This window comes from Macaca mulatta, chromosome 8, assembly GCF_049350105.2.
Source record: "Macaca mulatta isolate MMU2019108-1 chromosome 8, T2T-MMU8v2.0, whole genome shotgun sequence".
Taxonomy (NCBI): domain Eukaryota; kingdom Metazoa; phylum Chordata; class Mammalia; order Primates; family Cercopithecidae; genus Macaca; species Macaca mulatta.
Window position 1 is genome coordinate 21,098,300 of NC_133413.1, and position 14,182 is coordinate 21,112,481.

A 14,182-nucleotide genomic window follows, 5' to 3' on the forward strand; every position below is an offset into this window, starting at 1 on the left:
CAGAGGCTAGAACTAGACCCATCAGGCAGTAGAGACATGGAAGCTGACTTCAGATACAAACAATAAAGAACTTTCCATCCAGAGATGGTCAACAAAGCAGCAGCTTGACTAGCAATGTGGGCAGCTTCCTGGTGCACACACGCATTGCCTAGAGAACCCTATGTCAGAGACAGAGTCTGAATTAAGGGAAGATTAGACCAGATGACCTCAAAGGTCTCTTCCAAGACTATTTGATTCTGATCTTCAAAAAACTTAGCTATAAGTGGGTTACCCTTTAAATTAAAATAGAGTATGCTCACGAACCAGAATTTTGAAAGGTGTCAACCACACCCTTATACTGAACATTATGCCTTTTAATAATGTAAATTTACGAAGATTAAAAATCAAGGCTGGGTATGGTGGCTCGCGCCTGTAATCCCAGCATTTTGAGAAGCCGAGGTGGGCGGATCACTTGAGACCAGGAGTTCAAGACTAGCCTGGCCAAAATGGCAAAACCCCATCTCTACTAAAAATGCAAAAATTAGCCGGGCATGGTAATGGGCACCTGTAATCCCAGCTACTTGGGAAGCTGAGGCAGGAGAAGCGCCTGAACCTGGGAAGCGGAGGTTGAAGTGAGCAGAGTTTGTGCCACTGCACTCCAGCCTGGGTGAGAGTAAGACTCTGTCTCAAAAAAGAAATAAAAAATCAGCTTGATCTTTCAAGATTTATAATTAGACAGTAGGATTTTCTATGTTTAAAACAAGCTGGCGAAATAACTTAGCTGGTTATCCTCAGCCAATATGTGCATCTGAGCCATCACAGCTTCTAAGATCCAGCACCGCACAATCAAGGGCTTAAAGGCACACATGTAAAAACTTCATCAGCATGCCTGAAAAATGAAACCCCACTTACTTTCATTGAGTAGCTACAAAAATGTGGGCTTGAAACCTTCTTGGTATAATTCTACATTTAAGTCTAAGATGATGCAGGTTAGAATAAAAGACTGATTTGGATCCAATGCATTGCAGCCACCACTAGAACAGGACAGCAGGTGAAGGTAGCCTAGAGCCGATCAAGAATACCTTCCAGGACTCGCCCACTGTTAACGTGGGCTCTGCCACTGCCACCTCCTCTCTGGTCCTCCAGCCTCAAGGTTGCTCACTTGCCTGTGAGTCTTTGTTCCTGCTATCCCCAAACCCGAGCCCATCCGCAAGTCAGAATGAACATAACAGGCATTCAGTCATTTTTGTAGATCCTGGCGAAAACCCAGCCCTTCCTGCTTTTCACTTCTGAAGGTCAATATGCTCGTAAGGCAGTTTTCTAATTGCTCTAGGGAAAGGCAAATACAAACGATAAACTTTATGTGGGGAAAATAGAGCTGAAGAAGAGAAAGGAGGCTTTGTACTCGGCAGGGGAAATGAAAGAGATGACGGGAAGTGATACCACTGTTCTAACACACACCATGCGGAGGAAGATAAACACGTGCAAACAAACCAACCTGAAATTCTGCATGAACTGCCAGAACTTGTCCACCCTTTTTGCTAGAGGCACGATAACATTGATAAGCGTGTTGGCCATGTTGAGCTTTTCTTTTTTGACTTTGATGATGGGGCCAAATGGTCGAAACAAGACGAGCCGTTTGAATTCGTGTTTGTGGTCCCCTTTGAAGGTGAGCTCATACAATGTCCCTTTGTCCCTTTCCGTTCGGTAGATCCCTGTTAAGAGAAAAACAAGGAAAGACCGTTCTAAAAATTAACCTTGGCTGCTGAGTGTTTTTTAACCGAGATCTAGCACAGAATGCCTTTAAAAAGTGTTTAAGATGAAATCTCTCCAACAATTATTCGAAAATTCACAATGCTCCCAGTTAAAAAATACCAAAAGAAGTCAAAATACCATGAATTTAAAAATCACAGTTATGAAGATTGCATAAAACCATGGGAAAAAGCTTGAAATGCTGGATACAAACTGTATTCGTAGGATACGGAGGCATTTGTAAAAGGATTTTTAGGAAATAGGCCAAAATAAGACTGACTATGATACAGAGCGGGATGATTTGTTTTTTCTTTTCTTCTAGTATCCAAATTTTCTGCAATACGATTTCAAGAATATTAAAATAATTATATTTAATTTTTAAAATGAGCATTTAAATTATCTCTTAGAAATTAAGCCTTTTCAGCCTGGGCACAGTGGCTCATGCCTATAATCCCAGTACTTTGAGAGGCTGAGGTGGGCATGTCACCTGAGGTCAGGAGTCTGAGAACAGCCTGGTCAATATGGGGACACCTCATCTCTACTAAAAATATAAAAGTTAGTAGAGTGTCATGTTGCATGCCTGTAATCCTGGCTACTCAGGAGGCTGAGGCAGAAGAACTGCTTGAACTCAGGAGGCAGAGGTTGGAGTGAGCCAAGATTGTAGTACTTCACTCCAGCATGGGCAATAGAGCGAGACTCTGTCTCAAAAAAAAAAAAAAAAAAAAAGGAAAGAAATTATGTCCATTTCAGACGAACTGACCATAGTGAACTCTTTGGGACACCTGGGCTCAGGGCTGGTCACATGGGTTGTGGGGCCCTCTGGAAGCTTCTAGAAGCATTAAAATAGACAACACATAAAATATTCAACACAGTGGTATGAATACATCATATTTAGTTTCACATCTTCCTTCCTATCTCTCAGCAGCATGGCTCAGGGAATCAGAGCACATACTATCAAGCCAAACTGCCTGGGTTCAAATCCTGGCCCCAGAGGTTTGCTTTGAAAAATTACTTCATGCTCCTGTACCTCATTTTCCCCACAGGTTACTGTGAGGAGTTCATGTTTTCAAATGTGAAAGAGGTTAGAACAGTACACGGCATGCAATAAACCCTCAATAAATGTTAGCTATCCTCACGACTCCCCTTTCTCTGAGAAGGTAGAGAAGGAGGAGAGAAGCCTGTGGACCTTTCAAACTTTGTCCCATCCCATGTCATTGTTGCTGAAATTCCACACAGTGTCGCTTGTCAGGTGGAAGATATGAACCAGCATCTCAACTCCCCTCTCAGAACAAGCCTCTCTAGGGTCTAGGTGATAGAGTTTCCCAATCTAAGGATCAAATGATTTCCCCGATGCTTAAAGACCCATTTCCTTCCAATATCTCTGGTATTAAGAGTATTTTCTCTACAGTCAGGAAACACACACACACACACACACACACGCACACATAACAAAGGTAAAATTCAACAAATCAGAAAAGCTTTTGGGTTATACAGTAGTCCCCTTTTTCTAGTTTCACTTTCTGCCATTTCAGTTACCTGAAGTACAATGTATTTTGAGAGTGAGAGAGAATCAGGGAGACACACACACACAGAGAGAGAAAGAGACCATGTTTACATACCTTTTATTACCATATATTGTTATAATTATTCTCTTTTGTCATTGGTTATTGTTGTTAATCTCTTTCCGGGGGCATAATTTATAAATTAAACATTATCCTAGGTATGTACGTATGGGGGAAAAACATACTATAGCTAGGGTTCAGGACTCTCTGTGCTTCTGGGCATCCGCTGGGGGTCTTGGACTGTATCCCCCAGGATGAGGGGGAACGTAGGTACCATGGATTCTATTCATGTCTCCTTAATCTCCACAGTAAACTGAGAATGCACCTACCAGTCACTGGCTACAGAAATAAATCTCCAGGGAGAAACCTGACAAGTGACACTGTGTGGAGTTTCACTTCCAGTGACACAGCAATGGAATACAGTTTGAAAGGTACATAAATAGATTTCTCTCCTGCCTAGAGTCAGTTACAGCTTCTCAAGGTCTCTCACAAACCACTCCTTTTTTCTTCCTCACTCTACCTCTTCTTTTCTTTTGTGGAACTACATGTCTTCCTTGCAAATGTTGCCAAGTTCTCTTCTCTATTCTTTGCCTTCTAGGAGCTTTTCATCCTACAGCACTGGTTTTACAGCCCCTTTGATTGTGTTCAAAGACTGGATTTCTTTGAGGTGCCACAGAGAGGAGTGTGGTCCTGTGAGTTTCCAAGATAGTCTTGCGTCTCCCTGCTGTCCTCACAGCCCCACCTGAAAACCCAAACGCACAGTTCCTCAGCAGTGAACACAGCTATTTAAAGGCCCAGACACAGAGGAATTACAAGGACTAAGTTCCCTTTGGAAGTCTTCACCAATGCGTTGAGTAAAAGGGTATCCTGCTTGACTGCCCTCAAAGTCTGGGAAGCTGAGAGTTTCGCTGAGCTCATGATGGAAAGGATTTCAAAGACCCGGAGGGGAAAGCCATGGAAGAAAAGAAGGTTCATTTCTTAGGAAGTTCAAAGGACTTATTTGAAAACGTTAAGTGTTTCCCTTTAAAGTCTGTTCATTCTTTCAGTAATGTAGTACTCACTGAGGCAACAGGCTCTTTTCCCATCTCTGATGTTGTCTGGGATCACAAGGTGAACCAGCTCCCAGGGCCCAAATGAGGTGGGGCTGAGTCTGAAAGCAGCCACTTTTACCATAGAGGGCGTATCCGCACAGCAGTCACGTTACATCATGGAGGGCGTATCGGCACAGCACCCACATTCACCATGGAGGGCGTATCTGCACAGCACCCACATTCACCATGGAGGGCGTATCCGCACAGCAGTCACGTTCACCATGGAGGGCGTACCTGCACAGCAGTCACGTTCACCATGGAGGGCGTATCCGCACAGCACCCACGTTCACCATGGAGGGCGTATCCGCACAGCACCCACATTCACCATGGAGGGCGTATCCGCACAGCAGTCACGTTCACCATGGAGGGCGTATCCGCACAGCACCCACGTTCACCATGGAGGGCGTATCCGCACAGCACCCACGTTCACCATGGAGGGCGTATCCACACAGCACCCACATTCACCATGGGGGGGCGTATCCACACAACAGTCACATTCACCATGTAGGGCGTATCCACAAAGCAGTCACATTCACCATGGAGGGCGTATCCGCACAGCAGCCACATTCACCATGGAGGGCGTATCTACACAGCAGCCACATTCACCACGGACGACGTATCTGCACAGCAGCCACATTTGTCACAGGCGGTGTATCTGCACAGCATCCACATTCACCACAGAGGGCCTATCTGCACAGGAGCCATATTCGCCACAGAGGCCATATGTGCACAGCTGAAACAGGCCTCCTGGTGTGGGTGGCTGTGTCTCGTCAAGTTTCTGTTATTCATGTCAGCAGCGTAACTTCTCCACACAGTCATAAACACAGAAAATGCAGCTGACGGTTTAGCATACAAATAAAAATGTATGCAGGCTGAGGAATGATTTTTTTTTTCCCAGTAAAGTCATTTTCTCAGAGGCAAGCTAAGAATCATTAACTTTTAAAAACCTAAATCCACAGAGTTGAAAATACAGATAGCAATACACCTAAACCTGTCTCAAGAGATGGACATCTATTTATGAAGAACCTAGAGAATGCAGTAATTCTTATTTATAACAACTCCTACGAACAGAGAATGCCAGCTGCCTTGGTGGTGCCTGCATCATCAGCCCAGGGTGACAGAGATCACCAGCCATGGTCACTGGTTCCAGGTATGGCACACTGCCCATCAGGAAGGTCACAGCACCCAGGCTCACCCCACACACCATAATTTATGCCGCTTTCTATCTTCCGCATACCATGCCTTGCAGCAGTCATTACATCCATTTTTTAGCTGGGTTCTCTATACTCTGGTAATTATTTTAATTATCTCTTATCAATCTGATTTGGGATCCCTTAATTTCACCTATTTTTTTTTTTCAACTTTTCTTTTAGGTTCCGAAGGAACATGTGTAGGTTACACAAGTAAACTGCATGTTGCAGGGGTTTAGTGTACAGATAATTTTGTTACCCAGGTAAACAGCATAGTACCCAATAGGTGGTTTTCCAATCCTTGCCCTCATCCCACTCTCCACCCTGAAGTAGGCCCCAGTGTCTACTGTTCCCTTCATAGTGCCCATGTGTACTCAACGTTTACCTCCCACTTATAAGTGAGAACATGCGTTATTTGGTTTCCAGTTTCTGCATTCACTTAGGATAATGGCCTCCAGCTGCATTCCTGTTACTCCAAAGGACATGATTTCATTCTTTTTTTATGGCTGTGTAGTATTCCATAGTATATACGTATCACATTTGCTTTATCCAGTCCGCAGCTGATGGGCATCTAGGTTGATTCTATGGCTTCGCTATTGTGAATAGTACAATTTCATCTATTTTAAATATATTATTTAAAACTCTCTTGCAACCTAAGTCCACCAAAAACCATACCCAGTCATCCACCCACCATGCCCACAGGCACACATTCCCATCCCTGCACAGAGGGAGCAGCATTCAGTTGGTCTTCTTTAAACACGAAGGACAACACCTGAAAAATTCCTTTTGCCTCCTGGAACTCTTTATTGGTGGAAACACAAAGGAACGGAGAGAACTCGGCACGGAGGTGGGGTGGAGAAGGCTAAGTATTCCAAGGCAGGAATGGTTTTTCAGTCAGTAAGCTGACACATGCAAATGGCAAGCACAAAGCAAAGTAGCCCCACAAACATCTTCCTTGTCATCTTGTGTAGAACAGCATCATTTCATGCACTATGCAAATTAAAGACCAAAATCAGGACTCTGGAGTGAGCCTAGATCTTTGTTTAAACACCCTACCTGGCACCTCCGTGTCCTTCCTCCCTTCCATAAATGCTAAGCTTTCTTTGAGTTTGGTGTAATTACTCCTTGTGCAAGCATCCTGATGCCAGTCTTTTCCTACTCAACGGGCCAGGATCTAAGACCCCCAACTAGGTGGGGACGTCTCCAGGTATGCAAGACAGAGATCTGTAGTCTATTCATGCAAATGTCTATTCCTTCAGCAGGCCAGGAGCTAACCAGGTGCAGACACCTCTCTGTACCCTGTCTTCAACTGAGGACCTTCACAAGGGACAAGAAAGGCACCACTCCTGACTCTCACATTCCCCGCCCCCACTGACATGCATGTACACGGGTTGTGACAGATGTCACACTAGAGCCTATGCAGAATTTCTCTTCAAACTTCCTGCCTGCAAAACATTACATTCATTCTCAAGAGTCCCCTTCACCCACATTCATTCTCAGTCTCCACATTCATCCCTGCCTTCCCTACCTTCCTATATGGAGCCTCGGTCTCCCAGCTAGATAACGACAAGCATCTGCCAACCCATATCCTGGCCTCTGGGGCCCAGTTGGTCCCACACATATATCCTTTGGCCCTTATGTGTCCACAGCACCACTCAAGCCCCAATCTCCCGAGCTCAAAGTTCTCGCCAGCGTCCCATACCACAGAATAAAGTACCAACACCACAGCCCGGCCTTCAAGACGCTCCATACTCAGGCCACCGCCTACTGTACCAGTTGTACGTCTTGCTCCTGCCTTTTGTAAAATCTGGGCACCAATCAAGCTGGTTTATATTGAGCACATGAAACTACTGATTCCAGGGGTCCCCAAGCCCCAGAACAGTACCAGTCCGTGGCCTGTTCAGAACCGTGCTGCACAGAAGGGGAGCAGCGGGTAAGTAGGCACGCCTGCCTGAGCTCTGCCTTCGGTCAGAATTACATTCTCACCACCCCACGGTGAACCGCACATGCAAAGGATGTAGGGTGTGTGCTCCTTATGAGAACTGAAATAATGCCTGATGATCTGAGGTGGAACAATGTCGTCCCAAAACCACTATTTCCCCTTGTTGTAGAACTGTCTTGCACAAAACTGGTCCCTGGTGCCCAAAAGGTTAGGGACCGCTGGCAACTTTCTCCAGTTGGAAAAACTTGAATCTTGTGCACTACTGGTGGGAAGCAACATGGTGTGGCCACTGTGGAACGCAGTCTGGCACTCCCTCAAAAAGTTAAACATAGAAATACCATATGATTCAGTAATTCCATATATACCTAGGTTTATATCTCAAAGAATTAAAAACAGGGGTCCTAAAAGATACTTAGGCACTCATGATCAGAGCACCATTATTCACAAAAGCCGAAAGATAAAAACAACTCACACCCCCATCAACAGATAAATGGATAAATAAAATGTGGTCCATCCATACAATGGAGTACCAGCTGCCTTAAAAAGGATGTACATTTGCATACATGCTACAACATGGATGAATCTTGCAGATATTATGCTAAATGAAATAAGCCAGGCACAAAAGGACAGATACTGTAAGATCCCGCTGATAGGAGGTGCTTAGAGTAGTAAAGTTCAGACACAGTGCAGAATAGAGGTTGCCAGGGGCTGGGGAAGCAGGGACTGGGGAGTTAGGGTTTAACGGGTACAGAGTTTCTGCCTGAGAAGATGAAAGTACTCTGAAGATGGATGGTGGTGATGGATGCGCAACAATGTGAATGTACTTAATGCCACTGAACTGTCCACTAAAAAATGGTTTAAATGATGAATGTTAAATGTATTGACCACCATAACTGCTGTCCTCTGAAAAAGTCTACCAGTTTCTCACAGACACAGCCCCTGCACAAGTCTATGCGTCCACCTTCTCCTTTTAAATCTGATCCTTCTGCTCTGGGTAGATTCCCAGGACATTCTCAATGCAAAGCCATCTCTCTTCTTTAGGCACTTCTGTCTTAGAGCTTTAAACTCTCTTCCTAAACTATTGTTTTGGCACCTGACCACATGAAAACATCTTGGGCATCCGCCTGTCTAGGCTTACCATTTCACAGATGAGCAAAATGAGACCCAGAGAAGATGTGATTCGCTTGTGTTAGCCTAACTGGTTAATGAAAGCCTGGAATAAACCTCCACTGAAGGATTTACTCCCTGGAGTCACTTTTCATATGCAAAAAAAGATAACTCAGCACATAGAAAAGAATCCAGATCATGAAAAGAACATCCAGGAAGTCAGAACAAGGTAAAGTCTGTAGCAAAACTCACTGTACCCAGAGACAACCCTCACAGCTACCCTTACAGATTTCCTTTAACCTTACCATAGAATTCTGACAGTTGGTAAGTAACAGCCATCTGAAGTTCCAATCTCCAGTACGCTGAAAAGGGTAAATTTTGAAAGGAGGGATTTTTAATGGAAAAAATATATATATTCAACAAGAAAACAAAGACTACTTGGGAAAAGAAACCCTGTAACAGGCAGAAGTGCTGAGAATGGTAAATAGTGTCAAGCAACATCCTGACCGAAGGGAGAGGGCGAAATACTACTTTCTTTTAATTATCAATATCTGAAATCACTTAATCTACTTCATCTTAGCCAAAAGGTTGAGAAGCGATGATGATTTAATATAAAGAAAAAACACTTCACCCATGTAAATTGCCTTTGAAGACATCCCTGTAATAGCTCAGATCTGTTTACACTGTTGTACCGTAAACACATATTCTGCTTACTCTATTCAAAAAAGGAACAGGGAAATGCTTAAGATTTTACTCTGAAATAGTATTTTTTTAAAAATATTTTGTTGCCTCACTTACCTAGAAAATTCTGCTCAGATGGTGTATCGCATTCCCAGACCACATGAGATAAATGAGACACTATTACAGTGCCATCACCTGCCAGCTCTGTTTTTACAGGTGAAGTAGTAAACTTGTGACATTTGTGGAAGAGATGTCCTAAGACTGCTATAAATCCTCATATGCTCAGATGCTAGAAAGCAAATCACTCACCCCATGAAATACAATAAAAATTACCTACTTGGAGGCTGTCTTCATCTGTGGGGCAATAGAAACGTCCCTACTTTCCCCTGCATCACAGTTCACCTATGTTCAGTGGCTCTGGACTTGTCCTCACTGGTTTTATTTCTATTTCAACTGCCACTGAAAGTTTCTTTCACTTGATAAGAAATAGATGCAGTGACTGGTGGACTGGCTGAAAAAATTCATACATCACCTTTTCTTGTTCCTCTATACTGCATTTTTGCGTATTTGTTCATGTCACAGATGCAGGCAGACAAATCCACTATCTGGTTCCTAATCCGTCAGAAATGTCTAAGAACTCACTCACTTAGAGTGCCTTCTTATTTCATCATTGGTACTAGCAGTTGACTTTTTTTTTTTTTTTTTTTTGAGACAGAGTCTCACTCCACTCCTGGAGCGAGGCACCACTCCTGACTCAGACTGGAGTGCAGTGGCGCAATCTTGGCTCACTGCAAGCTCCGACTCCCAGGTTCACGCCATTCTCCTGCCTCAGCCTCCTGAGCAGCTGGGACTACAGGCGCCCAACACCATGCCCAGCTAATTTTTTGTATTTTTTTTTAGTAGAGATGGGGTTTCACCGTGTTTGCCAGGGTGATCTCGACCTCCTGACCTCGTGACCTACCCGCCTCGCCCTCCCAAAGTGCTGGGATTACAGGCATGAGCCACCTCGCGTGGCTGGTACTAGCAGTTGACTTTCTTTTCAGAGTCCTTCTTCCCTTGCAGAGAACTGCAATGTATTTCTCACCTCATGAAGGCCACCAGGCATTCGATAATGAGGAGAAAATGAAGGCAGGTTAGGATTCCAGCACTGAAGTGGGTTGGGCTCCTCGACAGGTGGCCTGCCAGCCTCACGGAGTTCAAATGCAAATGACACGGTTAGTTTTATTTTTATTAATTTTTTCTTATGGCTAATATTAAGGATGGATTGTATTCTATATTAGAGATATAAACATGGTCCAAGCAGGGTGGATCTTGCCTGCAATCCCAGAACTTTGGGAGGCCGAGGCAGGCGGATCACTTGAGCCCAGGAGTTCGAGACCAGCCTGGGCAACATGGTGAAATCCCGACTCCACAAAAAATACTAAAACTTAGCCAGGTGTGGTGGTATGCCCCTGTAGTCCCAGATACTCAGGAGGCTGAGTTAGGAGGATCACTTAAACCCAGGAGTTGGAGGCTGCAGTGAGCTGCCATCATGCTGCTGCACTCCAGCCTCAGCAACAGAGTAAAACCCTGTCTCATAAAATAAAAATAAAAGAGATGAACATGATAAAATCACTGTGCTTTCAGGATTCACATTCTAGAGAGAAAGACAGGTAAACAAAACAGGCATCAAGATGGTAAGTGCTTAACAGAGTCTGCCCATGGTGTAAGGGAAAAAAAGGAGGGCGTCTCCACCTGCTGGAGGGTCTGGACAGTCTGATAGCAGATGTTTTTACCAGAACTGAAGACTGAGCATGTGTTGGCCAAGACAACAACATCAGAGAGGGCCTTCTAAGGAAAGATAATCGTGGAAGCAAAGATAACAAAAACCAGCTTGTTATGTTTGGCCACCTTGAGGCAGTTCGGCAAGGCTGGAGTGCAACAGGCAGACAAGAATGGAAGGTGGGAGAACGCTGGAAAGGCCGAAGCGCAGTGGGATGAGGGGTCACATCACGTGGATCCCCTATGTCTCCTTCACAGGTGCAACCTGTCCTAGAGCAAAGAGGAGCCGAGTCAGTGTTTTAGCACTGGAGAGATGAGATCTTTTAGGACTTTCACCTTAGAGCAGTGTGGGGCACGGGTGGATGATGACAGTGAACGAGATCAGAGAACAACAAGGAAAGAACCACGATGGTTTAGCAGGAAATGACAAGAGCCTGAACTAAGATGGTGGCAGTGGAGGTGGAAAAGAGCTTGAGAATGTCACTAGAAAATGTCATGGCCGGTGAGGGAGAGGGACAAAAGGAGGCTGACTCGAGTTACAGGTGAGACAGGGATTATGAGCTAAGCTTTGGATGTGCCGATTTGAAGAGGTATATGAGTAGGATTGAAGCTTGGCAGGTAAGCCTTTTGTAGACATACAGATTTAGACATCCCTGCCATGTAAGTTGTAGCTGTGGATGTGGGTCAGGTCAGCCAGGAAGAGTCTGTAGATTAAGAAGAAGAAGCTCAGGATGCAGGCCCAGGATATGCCAAACCTTCAGGTGCACAGTGCATGGACCTGCAAGGGTCACTGAAAAGTCCCAATGACAGAAGTACTCAGAGGCGCAGAAGACAGCAACATCAGAGACCAGTCTGGGAAACACAGCAAGAACTTGTGTCTAGAAAAAAGTGTAACAATTAGCAGGGCATGGTATTGTGCACCTGTGGTTCCAGCTACTTAGGCGGCACAGACACGAGGATCCCTTGAGCCCAGGAGATTGAGGCTGCAGTAAGCTATCTGTGCACCATGGCACTGCAGCCTGGGTAACAGAGCAATACCTTGCCTCAAAAAAAAAAAAAAAAAAAAAAAAAGAAAAAAGAAAAAAAAAAAGAAGTAGCCCACTGGATGGGGCAAGGAGGAGACCATCCACAGGTAGTCTTATCAATAACGGTTTCAGGGGTGTAAGACAGCCTGGGATAGATTTGAAAAATGATAAAGGATGAAGGGCAGCAGTGAGTTGAGTGTTTTTCCTTAGTTTCCTTGAAAATGTCAAGTTTATTCCCACCTCAGAACCTCTGCCTGTTTTTTCTCCTCTGCCTGGGACACTTCCCCAGGTCTGGCATGGCTAGATCCTTCCTACCATGTAGGTCTCTGCCCTGAAGCCACCCCCTCAAGGAAGCTTTACCTAGTCTCAGTCTCTGAAGGTCCCCACCATCCCACAGACACTCTGTGTTACCCCGTTCTGGATTTTTCATTGCACATTACCTGAATGTGTTTATTGCTTACCTATGCCTTACTGTTCCTGCCATGGGAAGGTACGCTCTGTGAAACCAGAACTTGGTGTCTGCAACCCTAATGAATATTTGCTGCACAGAAGAAGAAAGGGAGGGAGGGAAGAAGAAAGGGAAGGTGCTTGGCTAAAAAGGAAATAAATGCAATAGGGTAGAAATCAGAGGAGTTACCGAGTTGACAGAGTGTTTTTAAAAAATATTGGAAAGAGCAACATACTTCCTTCATATACTGATAAGAAAGAACAAATAGAAATGGATAATACGGATGCAGGGATGGAGTGAGAAGGTGAGAGGCAGATGAGATCTACAACCCGGCAAAGTACTTGGTATCAGACAAGGATGGGTTACCTAGTTCTCCAAATGGGGATGAAGCAGAAGGCTAGGGATACAAATAGAGAAAACTTGGGGCAAGGAGAACCACAGGAGCTCATGGCACTAAGTTGGTGAAACAGAATGAGGGAATTAAAAGGAGAATAATGGGTTTATGAGGAGTGCTGGAGGCTGCGATGGGACAGTGGAGCATGGAGACGAGTAAGGATATGGGAAACAATGCAGAGGTGCGTGCAGCGGCGCAAGAGAGCGTGAATTTGCACTGACATCAGCACGCGCATTCAGTGACTTCTCTCCAGCAGCATGAGCAACACAGGAAACAAGACGGCGACTCACTGAGCTGTGACTGGCATCTGCATGACAGGTGTGAGGGCAAGGAAGGCAGGCACTGGGAAGCAAGTGGCGGAAGTGTTACAGGTAGCCAGGTATGAGCGGGGCAGGAGAGGGCTCTTCCCTAGAAATATAAGGGGATGTTTCGACAATTATCTCATTGCCTCTCTAAAAACGAAAATTTGGCAGCGCCACAGAAAGGCCACTTTCTGATGTTCCACACCTGTTAACAGCAAAATGCTAACTGAATGCAGGCCCTAAGGAGAAGCAAAGTCCTGGGAACGTGTGTTAAGAGACAAAAATGCGCTGGACGCGGTGGCTCACGCCTGTAATCCCAACACTTTCGGAGGCCGAGGCGGACGGATCACCTGAGGTCACGAGTACCAGACTAGCCTGGCCAACATGGCGAAACCCTGTTTCTATTAAAAATACAAAAACTAGCTGGGCGTGGTGCTGGGCGCCTATAATCCCAGTTACTTGGGAGGCTGAGGCACGAGAGTCGCTTGAACCTTGGAGGCAGAGGTTGCAGTGAGCCAAGATTGCCCCACTGCACTCCAGCCTGAACAAGAGAGCGAGACTCTGTCTCAAAACAAAACAAAACAAAAGGAGAGACAGAGGAGAGAGAGGGAAAGAAAAAAAAAAAAGGTGACATATGATCTCGGGGCACACTCCACCAGAAAAGGGAAGAAAGCCTCCAACGGGCATGCGTATAACTCACTAAAGACTGCATGCTCAATGCCAAAGGGAGAACACTGCGCATGCGGAAAGCCTACCCTAAAGGGAGAATCATGGGGAAGAGGCGAGCCTATAAAGTCCCAGGATCAAGTTTAAAGATCTCCCTGCCTCCTTTTTTTTTTTTTTTTCTTCATTCCTGTCTTCTTTTGCTCTCTTTTGTCTCTTGGACCCTCAGGTACCCACTTGGGTCTCTTTCAAGTGAATTTTCCTTTTGTTCCTGTTCTAAAGCGT

At 45.1% G+C, this 14,182-nt stretch overlaps 1 protein-coding gene across 2 annotated transcripts in view; it reads right to left on the reverse strand.

Moving 5' to 3' along the window:
• Positions 1 to 14,182, reverse strand: part of CSGALNACT1 (chondroitin sulfate N-acetylgalactosaminyltransferase 1) — a 103,136-nt gene that overhangs the window by 50,145 nt on the left and 38,809 nt on the right. For both annotated transcript variants that reach the window (XR_013396825.1, NM_001261473.1), the window contains 1 exon segment: positions 1,478 to 1,694. Coding sequence is in view for 1 of the 2 variants with exons in the window: in NM_001261473.1 (NP_001248402.1) it covers positions 1,478 to 1,694 (217 nt within the window). In the remaining variant the exon portion in view is untranslated.